Genomic DNA, 27,836 nt, shown 5'->3' with positions numbered 1-27,836 from the left:
AACATGTTAGTTTGTTTGAAAACAAATTAAAAAAATATTTTATGAAGTAGAAATGACGATCATTTGAGTTTTTAAAGATTATAATCATATTTTTAAAAGTTTAAAAATTATAATTATCTTAAAGTTGTATAGATATTTTTGTCTATTGACAATCTTTTTAAAATTCAAATTATATTTCACATTATCCAGAAAAGCACGTTTAAAAAAAAATATATCAAACGTACTTTTTAACTTATTTGAAATTAAAAGTGTTTTAATATGTAATACCCAAACGATCTAATTTTTTCATTAAAAAATTTTTAAGAATATTTAAACACTTTTTAAGACTTTTACTGCAACCCCAAACAAGCCTTAAATAGGCTCTAAGTTAATAGGAGTTTTTTATTTCCAGATATTCAATTCGCAACTTGCTCGGGCCACACCACACTGGACTAAATCACAATAGACCATACTCAAAACGTTATCCAGACTCGATTACATGAGCCCAGAACTTGGGTGAGTTAGTGGGACTTAAACCTCAAGCAGAGGGTTACCAATGAGAAAAGCGTCGGCGTGATAACAATGGCTGAACACGGGAGAACCTAAGCCAATGAACTAGCGGGGGCAACCACGGCGGTGTTGTTATTTGAGAACAACATGCATGGAGGTGAGTAGATTTGCTTTACAGAAAATAACACCACGAAGCCATTCGATTTACATGAAACCTTCAAAGGTGCCTAAAAATAATTTTACTAGATAATTTGGTAGCGGGAGACAGATTTCAACTCTCAGAAAGAACATATATATATGAGACAGCTTTCAGGTATACTTGATTGTAAGGCACCTCACTACAATCGCCTTCTCATGCGCCTGCTGTTAGGATTAGCAGATTCTGCTTCAGCCCCATCTGCCGCAAGATCTTGCCCAAATGTACTGCTGCCACTCCTCTTCCTACTTGACAGAGAATTCGAGTTCTCGTCCATTGATGCAAATGTTGCCAGCAGCTCTGACAACAACGAGGGGCAGCTCCCCTCCAAATGCCTGAACGCTTCAGATTTCATTACCGCTGCAAACATGAAAGGACATTAGTAGTTCAAAACTTCAACATACTCGACAAGGAAAATAGCATTTATGCACAAAACTAAGGAGTTTCCCTTCACAAAAGAAAGTCCAAAAAATGCCCACGGAGACCATGTCTTCAAGGCAACATAATATTGTGTAATTAAATGAGGAACACTCTTTTGTACAAAAAATTCATCGAGTGTCATCCAAACTTCTTCTGGACCAAATTTTTAAGGAAAACTTATTTTGACTAGTTAGGCATGCATTAATAAGGCTCAAGGATACCCTAGATTAAGCTGTACCATACAGTATTCCCACGATAATACGCACCTCCCAAGTTTTCTGCATTTGCAGTGAACTTTAAACAGATAGCCTTAAGCTGTGGACAATGGTGCTGCTCAGCTAGGGCAAGAATTGTCGCCACTGTGTCTATATTAATTACTTTACACAATTCTGATTCACATAATACTTTAAGTCGATCCAGATTGTATAGGTCGGCGGCAGCCAACAGATGCTGAACCATGACACTGGATGAGCAAGTAGTTGTGCTCTCAATTTCTTCTACGTCAGGTAGCTTGTCTGTGTAGATAAATAGAAGCATCGCCTGGAAAAAAAGAAAAAACAGAAAAAGGCTCAACTGACTCGATATACCTGCACAAAACAGAAGCATTCATACATAGATAACATATAAGGCTCAATACTTCCAGGAAAGCATACAATAGATGACCCATTTCAAGAAATTTAGTCCAAAGTTCAACTAAGCCACATAATGAAGTAACATCATCAAAGCTTAATTCTAAATGGCCATTTTGCCATTTTCTATCAACCAAAGAAGTATAGCTAGCCAATGTCAAAGCGCCACAAAATATACAGATTCATTCCTTAGCTTTTTCTCCCTCTCAATTGTTCTTCTTGACTCAAAATCAATTTAAAATGTTCAGGGAGAAAGGAAAAACAAATTTGAAAATAGCAGCAGCAACCCAACAACAAGAGATCTTAGGAAAACAACTTAAGCTTCAATACTGATAACTTGTGGCCTTCACAAGTTTGAGAGTTCCTCTAGCATCATATGCACCACAAAATGCACAAGGGGATGATCTTCGAAAGTTGTGTGATGCTCATCTCTAGCACACCAAAAATACAGCCTAGACTAGTAATACTTTTTAACGTCAGACTAGTAATAACTTTTAACCTAAAAAATATGACTTCTTGCAGGTGGCCATATCATTTATAGTCGCCAAGATCTATGATGCTTATTAAAACCGGTCTGCCCAAGCGGCAAAAGTGTAACTCACTTGTACAAAAAAAAAAAAAAAAAAAAAAAAGTGGAGATAGTTTCTCCTAATTTATGTGTCAATGATCAAATCAGTTTTCTTCCTTAGCATTGTAATAAAAAGAATCAATACAGTAAAAAAAAAAATGCATTACCTTGAAGATGAAGGGATCAATGTCCTTTATGACAACTTTATCTATGTTTGGATTTCCAACAAGTCCAAAAAACTGAGCTCTAAATACAGGAGAACGGGCGGCGAGTATCAACTTATGAGCTTTAAACATTTCATTGCCAACCTGAAAAACTACGTCACAACCAACTTCAGATTCTATCAAGGTCTTAAAACCTTGACCCATGTCTGAGGGTGGTACAGAAATAGCACGTAGTTTTGGGCACTCAAGATGATTTCTGACAACTCCAACCTTGCAGTACATGACAAGGCAGTCATCCTTTAAATAATCAGAAGCTTCTAAAAGATTTCTTCTAAAAAATCGTTTGTATCCCCTGAAATGCAAGTACAGCAGCCATGAGGTAAAAGAACAAAAATCTCGCATCCCCCACCAAAAAAATGAATAAATAAATAAAAATTGAAACATCTGAGGGGATGGTCAATAAATAGAAATAAAATGCAAACACGCATGAACTTCAAAACTTAAATTATGTAACCAAATGCGTCCCAAATAGCATAGAAAAGGTTAAAATATTGGACTAATGTTGAGTATGGCATTAAAAAATATTTGTCCCATTGTAACAACAATTTCACTCTAAATCTTTTATAAATTCCACCATTGAGTGCTTAAATTCTCAATTCCACCTCTGGCCACCTGTAAACTTTAACCAAATCTATATTGTGCCAAGGTTCTATAAGTGATAAAATTCAAAATTATCCCAAAATCTATCACATATGTAAAATAACTAAAACAGAGAATTTTGGAGTATGTGCCCTCCATGTTTTCGAAATTTGGTGTTTTTTTTTTTTTTTTTTTTTTTTCTTTTCCATAACTCAGCTTTCAAATCCCAATCTTCCTGCAATCCTGTTACAACTCATTTCCATTTTTGTTCAAGGCTTTTCAACTTTAGCATTTCCATCAATCTATGTCTGTGCCTCTTCCCCATCTTCAATGCTCTAATATTTGATCAGCTTTCTTAGACTTTCAGCCTCTCTGTCTTTATACAAACGTAAATCTACTAACTACTAAAACACGTAGAATTATCACCCAAAGGTATATTTTTATAAAATAGGACAATAACCTAACTAATAATTTTTATTATCTCTAGTGATAATTTTTTTTTTTTTTTTGAAGTAGCTCTAGTGATAAGTTTGGAGAACGTGGCGAGTCTCTCAAATTGATATAAGCTCAATACGAGCTTGAATGAGTGTTTATTCCATCGTAAAACAACCTTCTTTGGAATATAACGTACAAACACAATTTAACACAAAACTAATAACAATTGTAGCCACTAACATAGATTCGAAAGCAAAATGTTATCATTTTCCCAACTATACCAACACCCTCGATGCCACCGTATCACTCACCATCCTCCCCCCCCCCCCCCCCCCCCCCCCCCCCTCCCTCTCTCTCTCTCTCTCTCTCTCTCTCTCTCTCTCTCTCTCTCTCTCTCTCTCTCTCTCTCTCTCTCTCTCTCTCTCTCTCTCTCTCTCTCTCTCTCTCTCTCACGCACACACGCTCACGCTCACTCACCAATCTCTCGAACTAACATAAAACCCTCTCATAAAAACCAATTACTCGCTGAACTGAACCCGAACCATTTACAAGTACCAGATCGCCCCATCTAAAGATCAATTCCCAAACCGCAATGCACGGAAAAATAAAAACAACGGCAATAATAACAATCAATTATGCAAATCAAAGTAATCCATTACCACATGCTGCCTCTGTACTTGAGCGTGTATGGCCCGCTCTCCAGCGCTCGTTGAAAGTGGCTGTGCACCTTGTTGTTCCCGTTCCCGCTCTGGTCCAACATGGACAGCTCGAACAACGCCCTCACGTCCGCGCCATCGCTCGCGAGCGCAATGAATACCGAAACGTATATCGAGTTGTCCTCGGGGTTTTTACCGTCGGGGTAAAAGTAAATCGCCCAGTCGTAGCCGCCCACCGTGAAGGTGTCGCTCATTATGTACTTCCCCACGCCCATCCCTTTGGCCAACGAGTATCCCTGTACGGTAAACCGGTGCGACCCGTTCACCGTCTCGCTTGCAAAAATCGAGCACGTGTCGTCGCCGGCCTTGGAATTCGCCGTGGAGGCCATCAACGCGTGATTTGCAACATATATGGAGGGAAATTCCGGGATTACCTGAATGGAAAGATATGCAGCTAAATCAAAGCCTAGGGACGGAGAATTGGAGCAGCTATCGGGAATTAGGGTTTTGCTGGAGAGGAGCAGAAAGTAAAACTGTGACGTAAAAATAGGGCGTGGGAACTGGGAAATGAAAGGGAAGGGAAAATGGAGTTGTAGACGGCCTATAAGCAATTTTCTTTTTTTTTTTTTTATCTTTTTTTTGGGTATTCTGGTACCGGTGTGTCTGCCTATTCATTATTGGACTAGTTTAGTGGCCTTGGTGTGCTGGTGGGCGGCTGGGTAGACTGACGTATTAGTTATTACGTGTAAAATGATTGGACTTTATGTCCTTATAATTTTTCGGATTATTTTCCTAATATTATTTCCAGCCTTTTTCACTACAAACTAGTTTTTTTTTACCAAAAATGAAAAAAACATTTTTCTTATTAAATTATTATAAGAGATTTGCTACACTTCAATTTACATATTATATATATTTTTTAAATTAATTCAATTTTTCTACTTATTATTCATATATCTAATATTTAATAAAAGAAAAAAATATATATAGACTTATGTTTAAAACTTTTCTTACATTTTAAGTGATGTGCGTTGTGATTTAAAATCTAACGTTATCTTCTTCTTTTTTTTTTTTTTTTTTTCCAAGTCATATGCCAACTCTGTGGAAAGATCGTTATCTTTTTTTAAAATTTCCAACTTATAATGCCAACCCTGTGAAAGATCTTTTGTTCCAATGGATTTGTATTTATCCCAATTTCTTACGCAGAATTTTCAACTATCAAAATAATAACTATGGGATTTTCATAATCAATCAATCTTATGATATTCATCGTGGATTATAATTAATTGTAAAAAATATTTTAACTATTTTATTAAGAAAAGTGCTCAAATTATAAAAGAAAAATTTTAAATTAAAATGATTGTATAAAATATGATATATCTATTTTATAATAAAAATTAGTTTTACTTTATAACGTATTATATATACATATTATAACTTTATTAATACGATATAATCCACAATAACTTTAATATTATTTCTTATTTGATATTAAATTTATTTTATAATAAAAAGAAATTTATTTTATTATTTTTTAATATTCGGTTTTATGCCTTTAAATTTAAAAATAATATTATTTTTATGATAAAGTCGTGGAATAATGGTTGATTATCCCATCTCTCTCTAAATTAAAGCTAATCTTTCCGACCGCTGGAATTGGAATTGGAAATGGTGTTGGCCTTCTAATAGATTGTACTTAGGTGTCCGCGACACGTCAGCCAAAATCTATATGTTGCCCAACCCGGACGGACTCCAGCCACGATGCCACGTGCATAAAATTGCTGCTCACAAAAAAAAGACCAATATCTTCATCACCGACAAATGCCCAACGGTATACTTCCGACGTACAAAAGCGGCAACATCATTTGCTCCCGGGTCTCCTCGGAGCATAAACTCACTCGCACCGCGTTCACATTACGGTTACACCCATAAATCTCCGATCGTCTCGTTCGCTGATCATCCAAATCCTATCAACTCAGCGAAAAAATCACCCGCTCGCACTCTCACTCTAACTCTATCCCCGAAAGCTCACATTCTTCGATGCCACTCTTCCATTACGGTGCGATGATTGAAAGAGATCCGAGATCTACAAGCTCGTCTTAACTTCTTCCAATTCATATTTCGAGAATTCTTAAAATGAAGCCATTCGGAGGTGGGGAAGTCTTCAAAACCCCCCTGATTATCAAGATCTCCGCCTTCTTTGTCCTCGCGGTCACTTCCTTTTACTTGGGCGAGCACTGGTCCGATGGGTACCAGCAGCTTATCTTCTTCACCACCGCGCGCCGAGCCCCTTCGGTCTCGATCTCACCCAACCGCGACAAGCCGTTTAATGTCTCTGCCCTCATTCATGAAAACCAAACCCAAACCGTCCCCGAAAAAACCCTAAACACAGCCCCATTCTCGGTCCCTCCCAGTTCGCATCCTCCGCCTCCGCCATTACAGCGGTTCGGGATCGTGAATGAGAACGGAACGATGTCTGATGAGTTTGAGGTCGGGGAGTTCGATGAGGGTTTGGTGGAGGATTGGAGGAACGAGACGGAGGCGGAGGGGGTTGATGGTGATGTAGATTCGTCTAGGGTTAGGGTTACCAAGTTTCAGCTGTGTCCGAGAGCTATGAGCGAGTATATTCCCTGCTTGGATAACGAGGAGGCTATTAAGAAGCTGAAATCGAGTGACAAAGGGGAGCGGTTCGAAAGGCATTGTCCAGAGGAAGGTCGGGGATTGAATTGCCTCGTTCCAGCACCGAGCAAGTACCGCACCCCGATTCCATGGCCGAAAAGCCGGGACGAGGTATTGGTTTCTTTCCGGTTACCCCCTTTTTGATTGGTTGTCTAGTCGCTGCTAGGTTCAATTGTAATTCTATATTGAAAATCTTTTGGTGGATTTGCTCAAATCTCGTCACCCTTTTTGCATACTAGGGGAGGGTTAGACAGTGAGTCGAGATGAGAGTTGAATAAAATATTATTAGAATATTATTTTTTAATATTATTATTGTTTTGAGATTTGAAAAAGTTAGAATTATTTATTGTATTTTTTGTGAGAATTTGGAAGAACTGTAATGATGAGATAAGATGAAGTGTTTTTCGTATCCAAACCTAGCCAAGTCTTCTGATTTATAATGCTAATCCAACTTAATAAACAAACACTGGAAATTTATTTTGAAAGGTATTGCTGCTGCCAAATACTTTGTTGCTGAGTAGCTCTGATTCCTTGGCAACTTAGCATGTTTATATTGGAGTCTGCTAATAAATATGCTGGCCCCTTGTAGGTGTGGTTCTACAACGTTCCTCATACTCGTTTGGTTGAAGATAAAGGGGGTCAAAATTGGATTGCCAGAGTGAAGGATAAGTTTAAGTTTCCTGGAGGTGGTACACAGTTTATTCATGGGGCAAATGAATATTTGGATCATATATCTAAGGTTGTTATTTGTTAAAAGTTAGTTGGGAATAAAATTGATCAGTGTATCTTCGTATTCTGATCTTCAATTTTTTTTTCCATCGGTACATGCATGTAGATGATCCCTGAAATAGCTTTCGGTCATCATACCCGAGTCGTCTTAGATGTTGGCTGTGGTGTAGCTAGTTTCGGTGCCTATTTGTTATCACGGAATGTCATCACCATGTCAATTGCTCCCAAAGATGTTCATGAAAACCAGATTCAATTTGCTCTTGAGCGTGGTGTGCCAGCAATGGTGGCAGCATTTGCAACTCATCGTTTATTGTATCCAAGCCAAGCTTTTGACTTGATACATTGTTCACGGTGTAGAATCAATTGGACTCGTGATGGTATGTACTCTTGTGTCTATATATTTGGTTTAATTCTTGGTAGGTACAAAAAGGAAACCTGATCAAGCATTTGAGTATTTACAGATACTTTTTACCTTTTCTTACTTGCTGGTTAAAAACTAGTTAATGCCAAGTTTTAATGTGTATAGAACTCCTACTGGTGAACTTCTGATGCAATTTTGCATCAGGGCACCTACTCTTATGAAATATGTGACCGAGTCCCTTTTTTTTTCAAGGTTGATGTTATATCCCTCCTAACTCACGTGATATCTTTCATTTTTGTTTTTATATTAACTTTATCCTTCTATTACTTTGTGATGAAGACGGAATATTACTGCTTGAGGTAAATAGGATGCTCCGTGGAGGAGGATACTTTGTTTGGGCAGCACAACCTGTTTATAAGCATGAAGAAATCCTGGAAGAACAATGGAAAGGTATCGCTACCAACAATTTTAATTTCTGCTAATCTTGTCGAAAGCGGTTGGTTGTGTTTAGTTTTAACATGGGCATGTTTGGACACTTGGAGTATCTCAAAATTTTGTGGATAGTAGTGACAGGTTCGAGTGAAGATGTTTTATTGGGTTTTGGAAAAAGAGAAAAAAAAATTGAATAAAAATATTGTAAAGTTAAAAAATTGTTTGAATATTATTGTTGTTTTGAAGTTTGAAAAAGTTGTATTAGTTTTTGTGCTTGGATAATGATTAGGTAATGATTAGATGAAAAAGTTGAAAATTTGCAATTGAAAAGTGTTTTGTGTTTGGGTAATATTTGTGAATGAAATTATGAGAAGTTTTGAGAATTTTGAGAATTCTTTGCCTGTCCAAACATGCCCTTAAACTTACGAGAGTTAGGATTTTGAAAGACAAGTGCATAAAAAGCTGCTAAATTGTGTTGCATGTCTATTTTTCCATTTTTTACTATAAGTAATTTGACAAGGCCTGCTGGTCTCTTTGTGTAATTCTGACCTGAACTTAATTGAGTTACGTTTGGCTGTGTTAATTACCACCTTGCATATTTATCTTTCAGAGATGCTTAACCTTACAACTCGTCTCTGCTGGGATTTTGTGAAAAAGGACGGATATATTGCAATATGGCAGAAGCCATATAACAATAGTTGCTATTTAAGCCGTGAGGAAGGAACTAAGCCTCCATTGTGTGATCAAGATGATGATCCAGACAACGTTTGGTATGCTCGCTATTCTACCCTTCTAATTATTGCCTGTGATTTGATAATTTGTTAAACCTAATATAACATTATTCAATATTTGAGGGGAGTATTTTTATGCAAATTTTCACTAAAGAAAAGTGGATAGATTGGTTCCCTGCCATTTTGAAACAATTCTTTGTATGGTTAGTATATAAGGGTTTTTTGCATTAAGAACATGTATCAGTCTTATCTTTCACTCATCCTCTATCAGCCTCACCTTGATTCTTCTTGCTGACCAATTAATATGGCCTTCTTCGGTTTTCTATTATCCTAGGGATTTCCCCTTCACCATGTTGCTAGAATTTTCAATGGCGATTTATTACTTAGATCTTTTCACTTGCCCCTGCACAAAAACTGTGTAGGTATTTCTTGGGTTTTCTTTTCTGGCCTTAATCTTGAGGACATATGCTTGAAAGATGTTGATGATCTTCTAATGGACAGTTAAGATTTATGTGCTTATGACTTGAACAATTTGGTATAGTGGTTTTGGAAAGCTTCTTAGGCATCCTCAGTGAACTAGCTTCTTGTTGCTACTGCTTTTGAGGTCATTTAGTTGTCTGTAATAGTCTCTTTTGCATAATCATGTTAGGTATGCTGATCTGAAGTCATGCATCTCTCGACTTCCAGAGAATGGGGTTGGAGCAAATGTTACCATGTGGCCTGCACGTTTACAAACTCCACCCAGTAGGCTTCAGAGCATACAGATTGATGCCTATATATCAAGAAAGGAGCTCTTTAAGGCAGAGTCAAAATACTGGAATGAGATAATAGCTAGCTATGTTCGTTCTTTGCACTGGAAGAAGATTAGATTAAGAAATGTAATGGACATGAGAGCTGGCTTTGGAGGGTATCATAATTATCTCATGCTCTTCTCTTCCATTACAAATTAATTTTACATTTCTTATGATTGATCTTATAGAAACTGGCTTTGGCAGATTTGCTGCAGCATTAATGGAACAAAATCTTGATTCTTGGGTTATGAATGTTGTTCCTGTTAGCGGGCCTAACACCTTGCCTGTTATATATGATCGAGGACTTATTGGAGTTTTGCATGATTGGTACTTCCGAAAACTGTTTCTTGCATCTATTTCAAATATGTATGTCTATTGATACTGTAGCTTTTACATATATGATGGATACTATAGCCTGATCAGATTGCTTAATCATACTGGTCATATACACCCCAAAATGAACATTTTGGAGTCTTTAATTGATCAGATTTCTCTTTGAATAATTTAATTAATGGTTCAGATTACTGGATATCTGACATGATACAATGATACCTACCTCATATATGTACCTCCTTTTATCCAATATTTTAATACATTTAACTTTTTTGGATAGTATCTGCAAAATACTAGTTATATGGCATCAAAATTAACTACAGTTATCGATGATCCTTGAACTAAGTTTCTGTGGCTGAAGTATTCTTGCATAATATTATCCAGGTGTGAGCCATTTGATACATACCCAAGAACCTATGATTTTTTGCATGCAGCTGGTCTCTTCTCTATTGAGAGAAAAAGGTACGCCCAAATCTTGTAATTTTTCCTGGTAGATGATTTCCATACTTCAGCTGGTATATGCATTCGGCTTTTCCTGTCTTTTCTTTTGTTCCATAAAGCCAACTGCCTGACAAGTATAGCGGCATGTAGAATTAAGTAAGTTTGTGCCATGCTAAGAATTTCAGATCTTGCTTACAATTAACAACTCAACTGAGATCTACTCTGGAGGATTATATTATTGCTTTAGAAAATGATTTTATGTAAACAATATTTAAATTTACTTGATAAAACAGGAAATATAGAATGATGTGAAATGCCATGGATTTATAAACCTCAAGTGTATCTTTGGGTATATGATGGATTTTGCTTATGGTATGGGCTGGGATCCCCTGGGGTTAGGAGTTGCTTTTCTTATCATCATTATTGATACGATTTTTCATTGTGTCAGATGCAATATCTCTTCAATCATGCTCGAGATGGATCGGATACTGAGACCTGGTGGACATGTGTATATCCGTGACACTCTTGCTGTCATGGATGAACTTCAAGAGAATGCAAAGGCCATGGGTTGGCATGTCACATTACGAGATACGTCTGAAGGTCCTTATGCAAGTTATAGGATCTTGACAGCTGATAAACACCTGTTGCGTGGGTGAGGTGGTGGAAATTGTGAAGCATGTTTATTCCCTGCTGATCCGTCTGAGAGAAGATGGGCTAACCAGGCTAGTGTTTATCTAACGATAAGGTCTTTAAAGCATTGGAAATTAAGACGATCACTGAATGAATGACAATTACGTAGAGAGAGGGGGGGATAGAGAGAATTGCTTTTATTGGGTGGTGTATTGACAATTGACATTTGGTATGGCTCATATCACGATGCGGGGAGCAATATCTAGGCAACTATTGGCCCAAATAGCAGTGCAAGGCGTAATGCACCTGTAAAACTCCATGTCACGTTTTATCCAAGTTTTCCCAGGCTAGTACATTTGTTAAATTGTTTACCCAGATTTATGAGATACGTCCCCCTTATTTATTCGTTCGTTTGTGCATATTCTTTATATTGGTTATTGTGCATCACTATTCAGAATTATTTACTTTTAATTTCTGGTTTGATTCTTTCTTTCTTTTTTCTATTATTACTCTTAATTGTAATCTTTCCTGATCATTTGAAAGCATGAATAATTTATGAACTGTTATTATGTGGTTGGAATACAATAGTATGTCATTTTGTATTTGTAGTATAAAGCTAAGCCCGACTGATTCTTTAGCTACTAATCCAACCATATCTGACACACTCATTTTTTCATTCGACTCGATTGGTTGTAATCATGCTTTGATGCTCAAGGCTATGATTTACCTATAACTCGAGTGGAAAAGGTTTATTTCTTCTCTATCTTAGATCTTATTAGAGGAAGAATGCACCATCTTTCGTTACGCACCCTCATTGCCCAGCATTCTTTGCTTTTAACATTTATCTACCATTGAAATTTATCTAAAGTCTACTGCCACTCATCTTATCGGACCCCTCCAGATAAACAGAGAATGAGAATTTCTGGGTGTACATTTGCCTGCTGGTGATTTGCTTGTCAATATGTGTGTCTATTTTTGTGCCCGTCGGGAGACGCAACACGGACACGAAATTTTGAAATTTTTGGCACGAGTCGTGGGCTTTGGATGAACGTTGACTTTTGATTAAGAGACCATAAAAGATTCAAACAAGTCAATTACATATTCGCTTCACAATAGATTTGGCGGGGGTCCAGCATATAACATCCAACAATCGTATCCTGGGAAACATCAGAACAAGTTGGTGCTAATTACAACTTTCAAGCGTAACAACCAAACTATCCAATGTATCCATCAAATCTTGGTCTCCGCATTTGCTGGCCTTGATTGTGATTCTGCCGGGTTATAATGTTGGACGGGCTTCCTAACCTCAAGTTCTGAAATTGATGTTGAGCTTGTGAGATTGTGTGCAAGCTCCTGTGCACCTGTGGACGAGTTGGGTGGGACTGATGGTGCCCGCCATTGTGATTTGGGTTCCAAACAGGTGGTCTTGGAATAATACTTTGTGATACTTCTGGTCCAACTAATGCTGCTATGAGCGAACCCTTATTCTGATTGGCAGAAATAAGGGTCCGGTAAGTCCTCCGGAATGCTTCAGATATTAGTGTCAATTTACTCATGTTAACTGCCCTTGCGGAATTTTCTGGCTGCTGAAATGGATCCTCAATCTAACCACCAGTAGCACGAACAACAAAATCAGTAACAGTGGCAGCAGTAAAAATTGTTATCATAGAAGAAAACTTCACGCCATACGAAAAAACAATCATTTTTTTTCCATCCATTTATACACACATCTATCCACACACACACACACACACATATATATATAGAGAGAGAGAGAGAGAGAGAGAGAGAGAGAGAGAGAGAGAGAGAGAGAGTTACAAGTATCGTGTAAGTTTTGGGGTACCATCTCATATTGCTGTCTATGCGCTCCCACTGGCCTGTAAAGGGACAAATTCCTAGCTCTGATGCCGTCAATCTTGTGTCAACAAACTGCAAAACATAAAAGGTGAAAATGCAATGAACAGATCTCGAACACACCTAATGGGGGTAAATAGGTGTTTAATAAAACAACAGAAGAATAACCAATTTAAATATCTAACAAATTAATATCTAACCAACCTAGAATCAACAAAACATAAAGTATAAAAAGTAAAAAATAACACAAGATTTTGCTGACAAAAAGAAAACTTTTCAAGAACTATTCATATGAAAAATCGCTTCAGGTGTTCAGCCACAACCTATAAATCCACTACAGAACAAAGATATTACAATTAGTTTAAATTCTCACAAAACCTTTAAAGACTCAAACACCAGGCTGTGATTCCATAAACAAACCCTGCCCGATCTACTGGAACTCCATCAGCACCCCTGATGGACTCACCAACACATCGCCAAGCACAACAGTTCTCCAAGAATAAAATGATCAATAGATCAACATGGAACTTTGCTTGACTGCATGTCATTCGTGTGTCTAGCAAAAAGTAAAATGTAGATCTCGTTTGACCGAACGACTGCTGTCTGACAAGATCTGTCCAAGCATTGGTTGACCATGTGTCTCACGAGAGTCCAGCGAAATCAGTGGTTCTTCAGGTTTTATACAATTTTGAACCAAACTAAATCCAAATCAATTACAACTAAGCTTTGTCATTAAAAATGTATGCCATTACACTTTTTTTATACACTAACACAGGAGCTTTATGGACACAATTAGAGAGTTAATATAATCTCCTAGTGGGAATTCTATTCCTAGATATGAGAAAGATACTAGTAAACTTAGGCCCCGCTTGGTTACATAGATGAGATGAGATGAGATGAGATGTTTTAAATAGTAATAAATAAAATATTGTTATAATATAATTTTTGAATATTAATTTTGTATTGGGATTTGAAAAAGTTAGATTGTTTATTATATTTTGTATTGGGATTTGAAAAAGGTGTAATGATGAGTTGAGATGAGATGAGATGAGATTTTTGGTTTTGGCTAAACAAACAAGGCCTTAATCAAACTATAATAGAAAAGGGAGTTTTACCAAATTATATAAATCTCCAATACATACTCACGACAACAACAGTTGGCTGAAAATTTTTGCCACAAACTTATAATTCAACTTTGATGGATTAGGGGTGTAATGAATTTATTTCGAACTGTATTGAGCTCATCACACAAATGGCTATTACTATGATTTTTCATCAAGTATTAAGGTAGAAACAACTAATGAAATGATTACCTTTTCAAGGAATGAAATGAAAAGTTCAGACAAAGAACTTCGATTCACTCGCCTGAACTTGTCTTGTCTGAACCTTCTTATGTTAGCGGCACATATTTCCTTAATGCGTATCTCTGCATTAGTCCTCACACCTGCATAAAGCATGTTGAAAGACGGGTCTCATGACTCTAGTTGTCTTCTAAAGTAGTCAATTGGTATTTAGATTCACAGATTGTGTGAAGGTACTTCTGAATATTCTCAAGAGCTATGCCTTTTGGGTTCTTCAATGAACTTTTCGATTGCTTATAAAAAAAATATTTTCAGTAATAGTAAAAACACCAAGGCTCATAAAAATCACCTAGAATAATTTTTAGTACTTTTCCATTGGTCATTTCAATATGAATGTTAAATCTCTTTTGATTCTCTTTCAGTAAATTGAAGTAAAGAACATCTAACCCCATAACTAGAATGCTATTATCAGTTTAAGTCCTTGCCCAAAAATTCTATTGACGCCCAAAAAATATGATGTACAGATACAGCTAAGTTTCTGAAGACATTGCTTTTCTTATAAGCATTTGTTCTACTCTATTTTTCCTAATTCCTCACAACATGGTGTGCCATTAGGTACTCCCAACAACTGTCATATAGATCCATATGCTTAACACAATCCTTAGGACTACAACTTCTCTCAAGGAACATTAAATTTAACTAAATTCAAATTACCTTAAGATAGGATTTCTACTTTCACACACCTGAACATTTATTAAGTTAATGCTGTTATTATACTACGACAAGACTCTTCTGATGTTTGATGGCTTCTCTTCTACGAAAACTGCACCATTAAATTACCATTATTCCTCTCTTTCAGAAAACTAACTTCAACATCTATGCCTCCCTTGCCCTAACACTCCACCAATCCAATCATATGGCTTTGATAACAGAAGGGGAAACCAAACCCCAGTTCCATCACCTTTCTGATGAAACGACAAGGTATATAACTGTGGCAGTATAAAATTTAGAAAACCAACCCAAAGTACACCGAGAAACAACACAAATCATTTTTTTTTTTTGATAAGTAATAAAAGCTTCATTAAGATAAAGATGGGCATAGCCCAGGTACACTGGAGGTATACATGAGCATACACCTATTTAAGAACTAGAAACAGAAGCAAGAAAATCATGGAACATTGAACACAGCAATATGTTTCTTACAACCAGATAAACTGTTAGGGCACTGCCATTGTGAGTGTGAGATCAATAAATAATGTCTTGTATCAATTTTATGTCCTTGGGCCTTTGGTCCTTTTAAAGCACCAAAATAAATTACTTTTGAACAGTATAAAAATAGGAAATGAATTATAAGTTTCACGCAAAAGGTACAGCTCAGCTTCTGTCCCCACCATTCTAAGGAAAAAAACTAGAAAGATATTGATGCTTTGTGCATAAGATTGAATATTAAATTACCTCGAAGATCATTGACAATATTTCCCGGGTAAATATCTTTGAGAGGTGGTAATATTGCAGGGACACAAGTCTGAAACAAAATAGTAAAAAAATAAATCTTCCATTACTTATCAGAACTGAAACAGTAAATTTCAACATGCAAGGAAGCAAAGACAGGGAGCCAGACCAACTCAAGAAGATTTAAATAAATTAAAATATGCAAGTCAGAAGAAGATTATACCGTGGAGTCTTGAAACATGACGATATTTAAATGAAATAGACAGAACAAGACAGATGCAACAGTATAAAAGACAAGAATAATTTTTATTTTTTATTTTTTTAGCATTCACAAACAAGGTCCAAAAGAACTGTCAGGATATACTTCGTGGAGCAGCAAGGAAACCTCTGGCTGATTTTCACTATTTCTTTTTAAATTTTACCAGAAATAATGACCAAAGATTACCTGAAAATGAAAGATCACAAGCAGACAGAGAGAGTATGAATTGAAGGTCCCAGCTTTTGAATTATTTATGCCATGTGCTTTTGCCCATTCCTTGACCTACACGAGCTAGAATAATGCATCAAATACTTCCACTCATTTTCACAACATCAAGTATTGTTTGAACAGGTATGTACCAGTAAAACCATATCGTGAAAGCGCCCATCTATCTCACTGATCCAAAACAAGAGTGTGGACTTGATTTGGCCCTGTATGTTATCAATCGACATATCACAAGAGATGCTTTGGTGGCCACTCTCAAATTTTAGAATTGGAACTCTTGCATTAGGGATCAATTGCAACTTTCGCCATCCACCTGCAGATCAACCATGTTATAAAAAGAAAATAGAAGCATTGTAAAAAAATCAAACCAATTAAGAAGAGCATGGTCAAGCCCTTTAAAGGATAAGTGAACCTGCGTTGTATCAAGCACCTATATTCCTTATTGCTTTTTCATATCAACTAAGTATTACTGAATTTAACCCCTAGGGGTTGGTTCAAGTGGTAAAGGCGTTGGTCTTGGTGATATGCTCCCTCCAAGTCTAAGGTTCGAATCCTGTTGGCTGCAAACAATTTCTAGGGGCTATCGAACTAGAGGGAACTTCCCCTTGAATTATTCAAGGTGCACTTGCAGAAAACTCATTTCCGAGGGCCTGTGCACCCCCGGGATTTGTCAAAACTTTGTTCTTGGACACTCAGTGCCAATAAAATGTATATATATATATAGAAAAATAATTGGGGAGTTTGGATGAGCAATAAGAATGGAACTGAAGGACCCAACTACAAAAAGATGATCAAAAGGCCATTTTGAATAATAATTACAAATGAAACCCTAGATTCTAAATTACCAGAGATCATATAGTGGCCATTGTGATACGATTCACAGAATTTATGAATCGAGCTTGCCATAACAGGTCCCAAAAGCACAATAAATGACATGATGGATTCAACATGAGGAGCACATACCAAAACGATGAATAAAGAAGAAACATCATTCTTTTAAGTCCCAAATCCCAACATATATCCTACAGATGCAGGTAGTTTACTTTCTATAGATGCACTGATGGGGAGGTGGGGAGAGAGAGGAAGGGGCAGAATTATTGATACTTAAACTCAAAGTAATTACCTCTCTGTCTCAAAGCTATCTGTACATCTCCCAGCAATTTCTTTCTGCGATTTTTCCCAGCAGATGAAATACAAGAACCATTGGGCAAATCAATAGAAATATCCAAGTCACCCCATCTTGTGAACAGACTGGAAACAAATGAACCAAACGGCTTCACTGTTGCACCTGTTTGAGCCAAATCATGATTTCTATTGTTACTCTAAAAAGCTCTTACCATGGGGCAACCTTATCCCCCGTGATACCATGCTGACTCAACAAATGAAATGTGGAAATAAGAAACGAGAATGAAAATTCACTTATTGATGTATCTAAAGGAATATTCTCTGTTTTATTTTTACTGGGGGACAAAACTAGAATAACCCCATCCTGGCCACCTTGATCAAGCCAGAAAAGGGATCTCCCTAATGGATGACTGAGCCTCAAATTAGTGTGCCAGCCAGCTTAAGAGATTCTAATCTCTATGCATATTGGGGTGAAGCTTCCTTACCAAGAGCAACATTTATAACTACTGTAATTCCTTTAAGAAAAAATCAGGTCATCAAGACTGAATCACAAAATGGCTGGAGACAAGTTACATTCAATAAGAAATAGATTCATTCACAGAAGAGTAAAAGTATAGGTTCCCGAGAATTCTGCGTATGCAATTTAAGTGTATAAAGTTCTAATCAACAGAAGTTGTTCAATTTTCCAAATAAAAGAACAAAGTCGTTATTACTTTTGGCACCAAAACTAATCACTGTGATTGTAAAAAAATAAAACTTTCATGCCAGCTCCCTCTTCATGCTTCTAAGATCCAACTAAGGATCCAGCAAATATGATCCTAAAGGTATGTGCTCATATCAACATTATTGAACTCAAAACAACATTTCAACATCTTAAAGAAAATCATAGTCACCATATTGTCTTGGCCCAGCAGAGAAACATGGCCGTCATGGAGAAAATACCTTAGGTTCAATTCTAACCAATGATATCCCAGCCCTTGCCACGGGGTCCTGGACCGAAAAACGGTGAACAACATCTGGCTTTCTTACTAATGACAGTTTACAATCTAAAAGATCAACTGAAAGAAAGGAGTAATACAACTTACATCCCACCAACAGCCTATGGACTTGGAATCATTTTTTTACTAGTCAACTGTGTAATTCCAGAGTATGAAGATAGACCAGAGTTAGGATCTCCTGAGATGAAATTGTTTTCCTTCTTTAACACGATCCATTCAAAAGGATCGATACGTGAGAACATTCATATGTAAGTGCAAATCATGAAAATATTTCTAATTTTAAGTAGTTATCAACTATAAATTATCAACTACAAATCGTGAGTAAAGACTTTTTTTCCCTAATCAAACCATGAAAATTCAACATAAATACCTCTCAAGCTTTCCACAGATTCGATGACTCTTCGCAGTTCATCAATAACTTGATACCGTTTCACCTGATCCTCATGCAGGGGCTGGACCACTCGAAGTATTTCCCTGAGAACATGCTCCAATGCACTATCGGCACCCATATCTTATTTCTAGATCACATTAGAGACGCAGTTGCATGTGTCAAACTCATGCATAACAATAGCATTCAATAAATCAACCACTACACATGTAGAAGCAGTCAAGAGTTCCACCTAAGCTAATACCTTACTCGAATATAAGAAATTCTTCAAATCAAACCTCAAAAGGCCCTTGGTTCAACGAACCTAACTTGCATTTTGAGCATTTTGATCAGACCATATATTCTAGTGAATACTGTTCGCATTACTTAGCCAGTAGGTTTCCTCTCGCTTCTTTGAGACCTTCGACGATGTACGGGATTGTCGGAAAGCAACAAAAGCAAAAGAAAAAGGAAAAGGAAGAGTGGGTCAAAGTTGGTTCACAACTCACAAGGTTGTACTCTGGAGTCTGCAGTACAACACACGAGCGTCTTTTCGTCGAGGTTTCTTTTTTCCTCGAGCCAGAAGTAGAAGGGTAAGGATTGTAATAATGAGGTTGGCGGAGGGAGTCGCAGTCATTTATGATAAAAGAAAAAAATATAAAAATTAAAAAATATATATATAAGATATATATTATATAGTGTGTGAATATGATAAAAAAAAATTTCTTTATTATTTCATTTCCCATTTTTCTATTCGGGAATCAAGCACGATGTAAAGAAGAAGAAAAAACCTCAAAACTTTAGTATTTTTTTTTTTTTTTTTTTTTGGCTCCTGATTACAACAACTGAACTTGGAACTAGGAAGTAAAGCATTTATCCATTGCATTGCATAAGTTTCGTACGATGATGTGGACTATGTGTTCTTTATAGCTGTATGTGTGATGGACAACCACGTTCTCTTGTTGTAATTGGTAAGTCAATCAAAGTCAGTGTGAAAAGATTTATCTGTATCGCAGTGCAATGTAATCTCTTTATACAAGTGCAAGGATTCTCTCTCTTTGAAGGGCAGGTGAACAGCTTGTTACAACAAATTTATGTAGCCAACCCTTAAGTTATTTGTAAGAAAGTAAGGATGGTTATAAGATGTAAGATTTTAAGGTATATCACTTCCTATAAATTGACCGACTACCCCCCGATTTTATTTATTTGTGTGAACATAAAACGGTCGTATGAAGTCCACGCTGTCTTTCAAAAAAAAAAAAAGGAATTTTATTCCTAAAACTTAAGATGGAAATGTCAATCAAAAGATTGCAGAAACAACAATTATATTCCTTATCCTAACACACAGAGTTAACTTTTTCCCTTTTCCACTTAGGGGAAGGAGACTCGGTTGAATTTGTCACAGCTGCAATGCAAATATTTTGCTACTTCCTTGACAACTAGGCCTGTGCAATGACCCGTCCAAGCAATATATTGGCCCGAACCGAGGTTACCCATGAACCAGCTAAACCAGAAACAATCCGATCCGACTCGGACTGGTTCGGGTCGGATAAAACTGTCGGTTTTTTTAGAAACCCTCACACCCATCTCCGCACCGACACCACCTCCAAAGCACACCAAACGCAGAGCCCCAAAGTGTCTCAGAGTCTACTCCACTCCTGGGTTCCCTTCGTTTCTCCCCAAAGATGCCGATAACTTCAAGTGGGCTTCTCGGATAATTGTATAATGAGTAATTGCGTGAGGCCATTGATACGGAGCAAGACAAATCCAGTGGTTCTTCTCCATGGTTTTGACAAAGAAATTTGGAGCATGAGAAACGGAATATACCTCATCAAATTGACTTGATCTTGGAGCTGCGGCCGAATAGTGATGGTGAACAACGACGAAGAACGCCACTAGCTAGGGTTTCTGCAGCAGCTGAAGTGTATGCTTGGAGTATACAGTTGCTTGGAGGCACGATTGAGGAGAGAGATAGACTCTGTTGCTTGGAGGCGCGATCGAGGAGAGAGAGAGACTCGATTTCTGCAGGCGTGATCGAGGAGGGAGGGAGAGAGAGCGAGAGGTCTACATTTTTATGAAGAAGGGAGATACGGCCTACGGGTTTATTTACATGCTTCGGTTTCGCCCGCTTGTCATACTTGGATGACCCGCTTCTGATTTTAAACCGCTTTTATCGGGCTAGTAGTGTCGGGCCTTTCGGTTTGAGCGGGCCAGACTCATTTTTGCACAGGCCTATTGACGACCATATATATCATATATGCAAAATGCAAGTATTTTTAAAGCACTTTCTTGGTTATTCTTTCCCTAGGATAGTTTTGTGATTTTTTTTAGTGAACTTTTCCAGAATGGAACAGAAACTTCCATAAAAATAAGCATATCATTTGCATAACAACTCAAAACCTAAGAAAACCTGGTACTCAGTCCATGCTCAAACAGTAAAGCTTTAATTATAGAAAGACGAAGACACAAAAGACTAATCGCAACATCTACTGCAGCATGATGAAAAGCTAAATTTTCAGTGTAACAGACAAGTTGAATGCCATAATTTTGATTTATCAATTCTTCTGCTATGTCTATGGAAAGATGTGTACCAGAAATTATGATCCAATATATACAAATAATGGTGGTATGCAACATATATTGAGCTTATATAAGAATCATTGCAACTCAGAAACCAACCATTAAGTACTTGTGTGCAAGACAGCAATGAAGTAAAAATACGCCAAACAACCACTAATGGCCATGATCGTTTAGGCAACCCACAACAAATAACACATCAGATGCAACTGGAGTCTATAACTGCATCAAACATAATTTACGTATGACAAGCAATTCAAGAAGTTTTTTGTTGTGCATTTGGGAGGGAAAAAAGGCAAATTTGCTCAGTTAAGTCTCATGCTGGCTTGAAAACCATTCGCGGTCATTCCTCCATCAACAGAGATGGTCTGTCCGGTGATGTAAGAAGCAGCTGGTAGGCAAAGGAATGCTACCAAGGATGAGAGTTCCTCTGCTTCCGCAACACGCCGAAGAGGAGTTTTTGAGACAATCTCTTCCAAAAACTTTTTGTTTTCAAGCAACTGTAAGAAATGAGTACAGTTAAGCTGTGAGAAGTTTCTGCAATTTAGAAGTCTACCCGGTAGTGTAATTAAATAGAGTTTTGAAAGTTCGAGAAATTTTTTTTTTTCCAAGCATCAGCAATTATCTTTATGATTTAGTGGACTTTGGAAAGCACAAACTCACGTGGTAATGAAAAAAACATACAAGTTTCATAGGGCTTTTTTTGTTTCTCTCTTTTCCCATGACAAAATCCAGAGCCTGATTTCTGGTAAATTTTACTAGACAATTCATATTACACAATCTTTTTAAAAAAAAAAAAAAAAAGCAAAAAGAGATTTTATTCCTGCCCATTAGAAAAATAGGTGAAGCCCAAGTACACAGGACATGTGTGTGAGAAAAAACCTAGTTAAGAGCTAGAAATAGATACAAAGAAAATGTCTGTCATTCTACAAGTGGCTGACCCAAATGTCTTAATAAAACCACATCAGGCAGATGTCCATTAATGCTGTTGGACAAGGACTGATATTTTATGGTTTGGATAGGAAAAATGGCAATCGTGATATTTCTTATAAGTTAAATGACAATCATGATAATTTCCTTGAAGTATTAATTATGTAACATTGATTTATGCATCAGCCAACCCATTTCCAACAGGTTAGTAGTTCACAATGTATCTCTTCTCTGCCCAACATGTATGGCATGTTTTCTAAAAAAAAGGCACCGTGAACTTTTCTGAAGTAATATATGGAAGAAGATTCCCTGACAAATGTAATCATAATATAAAAGTTAAAGTATGTATAATATTCTAAGTGGGAATGCGGAATCTTACGTGTTCCACCAGCGAGGTTCTGGTATACCAGGGTGCAACACAATTGGTCCTAATATTGTCTTTTGCCCATTCACAAGCCAGATTTTTTGTAAGCTGGTTAATTGCCGCTGTGGATAACATGCCAAAGACCAAATTCTTTCACCTTTTTCACACCGCCAAGTCTAACTATAATGATTAGGCAAAATTAAATCATACCAAAAAAGCGTTTCACCTTTACTTGCTGCATAGATGGATCCACTACCAATACTGACCAAACCCGCAACAGATGAAATGAACACAATGCTTCCCATTCCGGATGCTTTTAGAAGAGGATGTGCAAGTTGACACAGGTGGTATGTAGATTCAAAGTTGGTAGCCATGAGTGTAGAATATTCTTCAACCGTGTACTCAATGGTTGGCTTTCTGATGTTTGTCCCAACATTGTTTATCTAGACCCGGAAGATCATAAAGAGTAAGTCTCAAAAATCAGTGGTCATAGATAAATTTTTTAAATCCATGCTTTTATAGTTGGTGAATATAAACATCCATTACCTCAATAAAATTGGTAATATTTGCACTCCAGTTCAATAACGTGAGAAAATAAAGCTACTACGTAATTATCTGTTATTAACATTGAAGTAGAAAATTTTGGAACCATTTAACAGCTGAAATATGAAGTTGGGAGTGCTTAAATACTTTCTCAGACAGATTAAGCCCTCAATTGGGAAGGAAAAAAAAACCAGCATTAACTAAATCAAGTAAAACTTTCCATAACATCCTTGATCATGTCTCTAACCAAGTTTTTTATTTCTACCTCGGTTTTCTGATCAAGTGCCTCTAGAGGTTATCTGAAATTTGGGTGTGACATTTTACACTAGGTAAACCCTTTACCCTGATTGCATCGAGGGTTCTTTGAACAATGCGATATGTCACATGGGTAAATCCTTGAACCTTTCCCCTCTTACCGCCCTGTTTGGATGTTGAGATTATCTCATTTCCTTTCCATACATCACTCAAACACAAACACTTTTCAATGTTAAATATTCAACTTTTTCATTTAATTATTACAACTTTTTTAAATTCCAAAACAAAAATAATATCAAAAAATTATATTCTAATAATATTTTAACTTTATAACATTTTTATTCAACTTTTTCCCTTCTTTCTCAAAACCTAATGAAACATTTTAACTCAAAGCATTTCACTATTATTCACAAATCATTTCACCACTATTCACACATTTCTCATCTTATCTTAACATAGGTCAAAAGATTCTAGTAAATTGTGGCCAATGATACGTCACACATGTACTGGCAGTAAAAACCACAAGCCTCACTCCTTTGCGTTATGGAGTGTTGCTACTACTACTATTATTATATTATTTAAAAAGAAGGGAAAATCATAAAGCCACACCATTTATCTCTTCAACCAATGGCTTAAGAACCTTTGGAAGCTGCATACAAGAACATTAACAAATAATATAGGTCAATTCAGACCCAGTACAATTAGAATTTATTTTCTCGGACCGTTTTTTTTTTTTTTTTTTAAGCTCAAACTCAAGTACCTCGAACATGATTCATTATACGATGGCATTTATGTGTCACGTGTCTCATGTCTGCATTGATGCAATTTTTTTTTTATATAAAAAAAAAAAAAGAAAAAAAAAATTGAATTTGAGCCAAATCAAAATTGTACACAGACCCTAAATCCACTAGGAATTGTGGGGAAGGGAATATTGAATCGAAGGGAAACTTTTTTGGGGACTTACAAGTATGTTGAGCTTGCCATTGAAAACAGAAGCGACTTGCTCCAGTAGCCTCTCTCTGTGGGCACGTGACGACGCGTCGCACACCGAGCCAGAGACCACGAAACCCTTACCCTCCCATTCCTTTAAGCACTTACCGAGCTCCGCTTCGTTCCTAGAACAAGTATATACGGACGCACCAAAACCAGCTAGCTCCTCCACCGCCGCATGCCTGCCACCATGCCAAGATATATCATATCACATAAAACCGTTAATCGGGGGAGGACAAAAGAAAAAATAGACATTTTCTCCGAAAGAAAGAGAGGGGAAGAGACCCTATGCCACGAGTGCCACCGGTGACCAGAGCGGTCATTCCCTTGAGTGACCATCTCGCTGAGCCTTTAACACCGCTCCCTGCCTCTGCCATTTGATGCTCGATAGCGCTTTGACAGTTTGGTTGCCTTTTTATTGTGAAGCGTTGCTCCGGTTTTATCAATTAAAATCAACGAGGACTGGTACAATAACCGTCATTCACAATTCAATTTACAACTTTATCATAAAATAATATTATTATAAAACTCAAACAAATTAAAACAAAAATAATTTATTAGATAGTTGTGAGATAGTGGTAATTTTATCATTTCTCAAAATTAGTTAATTATGCAACTAACTTTGATTATCTTGAAGAATAATGCTTAGTCCATCCATTCATGGTTTTTCTTTTTTATTTAATAATTAAATAAATATTTTTTTAATAAAATTGTATTTTTTTAATATTGAAGGGTAAAAAAAAATGTATAAAAAATAATAAAAAAGAAAAAGAAAAAAAAAAAGGCCATTTGGCCATGTCAGTATCATCCATAGGCGGCGGTGAGTGTAGCACCACTTTACCTTGAACTTTCTATCTTTAATTTGGCCATTTTCACGTTTACATATAATATATAGTTTAGAGTAATATTTGGTATAAATTTTAAATAAATAAATTTTATGTAAGTCTTTTATAAGAAAAAAAAAAGTAATTCTTATTAATAAATAAAATATTTTTTATACTTTTTAAAGTGGAGTTTATTTTTTTATTTTTTACTTGAACTTGTACGGAGTTTGTTTATTTAAATCGTATATAAATAATTTCTCTATAATTAATTTAATTCGATTGAATAAAATATAAATAACACGTGTTCCTTACGAGTTTTTCTACGAAAATAAAGGAAAAGATACCGCTGTTCATTTTTCCACCTTCCTTTCCCCTCAATCTCGCATCTAATTCGGCCCAAAACGTGATGACAAATTATTCTGTGAGGGGCCGAATTGGGGGTGGGCCCACAAAAGCCTATTGCGCAGAATACTGATAATTTCTATATTTTCGTCCGCCGCTGATGGTTCCATGTGCACGTTCAAAAGGATAACATGCGATAATTATTTGGATTCTCACTTCTTTTTAGTGACTGTGGCCGTGATAGTGTTTCATGAATATGAAGATTGAGCAACACGAACGACAAATTGTATCCCTATGCAATTTATTATTCTCTAAAAAATAATTTTACTTAAAAATTTTTACAACATTCACTTCACATAATTTAATTTAAAAGATAAATTTTACAAATTAAACTAACGAATTCAATTTGTAATTGCTCGAAGTTGACAAAAAAACAAACCAAGAAAAATTCATATATCAAGCAAGAAATAAAAATAAAAGGAATCGTTAATACCTATATATATAGTACCATACGTCCAGTTTTTTAATTTAAAAAAAACCACGTCATAAGGTGGATAAGAATATATATATATATGCTTATTTCCAAGTCCATTCTCTCCTAATTTATATCATAATTACTGTTTTTGTTCTTCTTTTTTTAATCAGTTTTTCTAGTCTATACCTTTGTAAAGCTCCATTATTAATGCTGATATTTAATGGTGTTAATTTATTGTTGCCCCGATCGATCTGTAGTACTTCCTTCCTTAGGCCCCATATATCATCAGTACTAATTAGCTGCAATATTCCCTTATCCATTCTCTTTCAACCGAAACCTATCATCATGTACTGCTATCTGCATCAGAGAATTTATTATAAGATAAAATAAAAGTTAAAAATTAAATAAAATATTATTAGAATATAATTTTTATTTAAAAATTTTAAATTATTTATTATATTATACGTGTCTAAGTAGCTCTCCCACCCCATAACGAGTAGTACCCCCGTACACAAGTACTAAACCTTCCTCGATCGCTTCCCTTTCCGCGTTAGTCGAAATGCATGGCCACCATATATATGCGAGCAGTCATGATTAATCGAGCTAATTATCCAAATTTATCCAATATCTCTAGAAGAGTACTCTCTCTCTCTCTCTCTCTCTCTCTATATATATATACACACACACTCTAGTAATTGGTATTTTTGTTTTTGTATAAATAATGTAAAAGATACGGGATTAGAGATCTTGATCATGAGTTATCGATCTTTCTAATGATGCAATCAAATTCATTAATACCCACTTTCTTCTAATTGGAAGATCTTCTCGTAATATATATAGATGATTCAAATTACTGCAATATAGCCAATAGATTAATTTAGCAACCGATCCATCTGACCAGGCGCTTTATATTAGACTGGTACTGTTTGTTAGAATCTATTGCATGCGGAGTAATATATTTCTCCTTTCTTTAATGAAAGTTTCAAAACTTAATTCCTCATTTCCGTTTGGATTACAATAAAATTTAAATGAATATTTTGAATGAAACAGATGGAGACACGTCATACGCAACCCATGTGCACAGATCGATCAGCCACTCCACGTTACTACTCACTCGCGGGCATAGCCAGGCCACACACACTCAGACCTCGCTAACTGTTAAACCCAGCTCTTTAACCCGAGACACGCCAGACAAAAATATATTACGACTCTGTTGCACAAAAAGAGGCTCTTCACAGCAACCGAAGACACTAATTACCTGACTTTCACTGATCTCCACTGTGCACAACCTTTCTGTAGTACCCGAGATAACACGGAGAATTCGCCTCTAGAATCACGTACAAAGCATCCTTTTAACGGCAAAAATATATTGGGCAACATAAATTCCTTTTGTACTTAACAATGTATCCCTTGCTTTCACACCAATAAGCTGCCCTTTTATGTCAAAACTCAAAAGCGATGTTTCATCAATTTTCCTTTTATGGAAACGTTGAAAAACACGCAGTACTACCAAGTACTCACCTACCAAGTACTCACCGTGTATTGGGGAGGACCCGTCGGTGTCAATATACAGATCAATCACAGTAGTCTCACAGATAGCTATACACTGCGATCACAGTAGTCTCACAGATA

The 27,836-nt window shown here is 36.5% G+C and overlaps 4 protein-coding genes across 6 annotated transcripts; 1 reads left to right on the top strand and 3 right to left on the bottom strand.

Moving 5' to 3' along the window:
* Window positions 1-660: 660 nt before the first annotated feature.
* On the bottom strand, window positions 661-4,823 carry LOC122291389 (BTB/POZ and MATH domain-containing protein 3-like). The gene is made up of 4 exons (XM_043099085.1): window positions 4,200-4,823; window positions 2,470-2,818; window positions 1,372-1,645; window positions 661-1,045 (listed from the first exon to the last, which is right to left on the bottom strand). The coding sequence occupies exons 1-4, from the start codon at window positions 4,583-4,585 to the stop codon at window positions 828-830; spliced, it is 1,227 nt and encodes a 408-aa protein (XP_042955019.1). The 5' UTR covers window positions 4,586-4,823; the 3' UTR covers window positions 661-827.
* Window positions 4,824-5,968: 1,145 nt separating this feature from the next.
* Window positions 5,969-11,728, top strand: LOC122291361 (probable methyltransferase PMT11). The gene is made up of 9 exons (XM_043099060.1): window positions 5,969-6,986; window positions 7,465-7,614; window positions 7,711-7,981; window positions 8,305-8,415; window positions 9,008-9,167; window positions 9,778-10,035; window positions 10,124-10,246; window positions 10,637-10,714; window positions 11,142-11,728. The coding sequence occupies exons 1-9, from the start codon at window positions 6,333-6,335 to the stop codon at window positions 11,347-11,349; spliced, it is 2,013 nt and encodes a 670-aa protein (XP_042954994.1). The 5' UTR covers window positions 5,969-6,332; the 3' UTR covers window positions 11,350-11,728.
* Window positions 11,729-12,362: 634 nt separating this feature from the next.
* Window positions 12,363-20,698, bottom strand: LOC122291367 (protein HESO1-like). 3 transcript variants are annotated; one of them, XM_043099068.1, is made up of 9 exons: window positions 19,170-20,698; window positions 18,908-19,055; window positions 17,538-17,702; window positions 16,549-16,727; window positions 16,376-16,471; window positions 15,934-16,003; window positions 14,491-14,621; window positions 13,142-13,252; window positions 12,363-12,927 (listed from the first exon to the last, which is right to left on the bottom strand). In XM_043099068.1, exons 2-9 carry the CDS (start codon window positions 19,044-19,046, stop codon window positions 12,538-12,540), a joined length of 1,281 nt encoding a protein of 426 aa, XP_042955002.1. In that variant the 5' UTR covers window positions 19,047-19,055; window positions 19,170-20,698; the 3' UTR covers window positions 12,363-12,537. The 3 variants fall into 3 exon arrangements, with proteins under 3 accessions (XP_042955002.1, XP_042955010.1, XP_042955001.1); XM_043099076.1 differs by having other exon boundaries at window positions 19,175-20,698; XM_043099067.1 differs by having other exon boundaries at window positions 18,908-20,698.
* An 818-nt stretch (window positions 20,699-21,516) lies between these two features.
* LOC122291396 (tropinone reductase homolog At5g06060) lies at window positions 21,517-25,010 on the bottom strand. The gene is made up of 5 exons (XM_043099098.1): window positions 24,849-25,010; window positions 24,538-24,745; window positions 23,002-23,218; window positions 22,791-22,897; window positions 21,517-21,981 (listed from the first exon to the last, which is right to left on the bottom strand). The coding sequence occupies exons 1-5, from the start codon at window positions 24,938-24,940 to the stop codon at window positions 21,787-21,789; spliced, it is 819 nt and encodes a 272-aa protein (XP_042955032.1). The 5' UTR covers window positions 24,941-25,010; the 3' UTR covers window positions 21,517-21,786.
* Window positions 25,011-27,836: the final 2,826 nt, after the last annotated feature.

This window comes from Carya illinoinensis, chromosome 1, assembly GCF_018687715.1.
Source record: "Carya illinoinensis cultivar Pawnee chromosome 1, C.illinoinensisPawnee_v1, whole genome shotgun sequence".
Lineage (NCBI taxonomy): Eukaryota > Viridiplantae > Streptophyta > Magnoliopsida > Fagales > Juglandaceae > Carya > Carya illinoinensis.
Note: the sequence above shows the minus strand (reverse complement) of the source record. Positions and strands in the feature narration are given on the sequence as shown.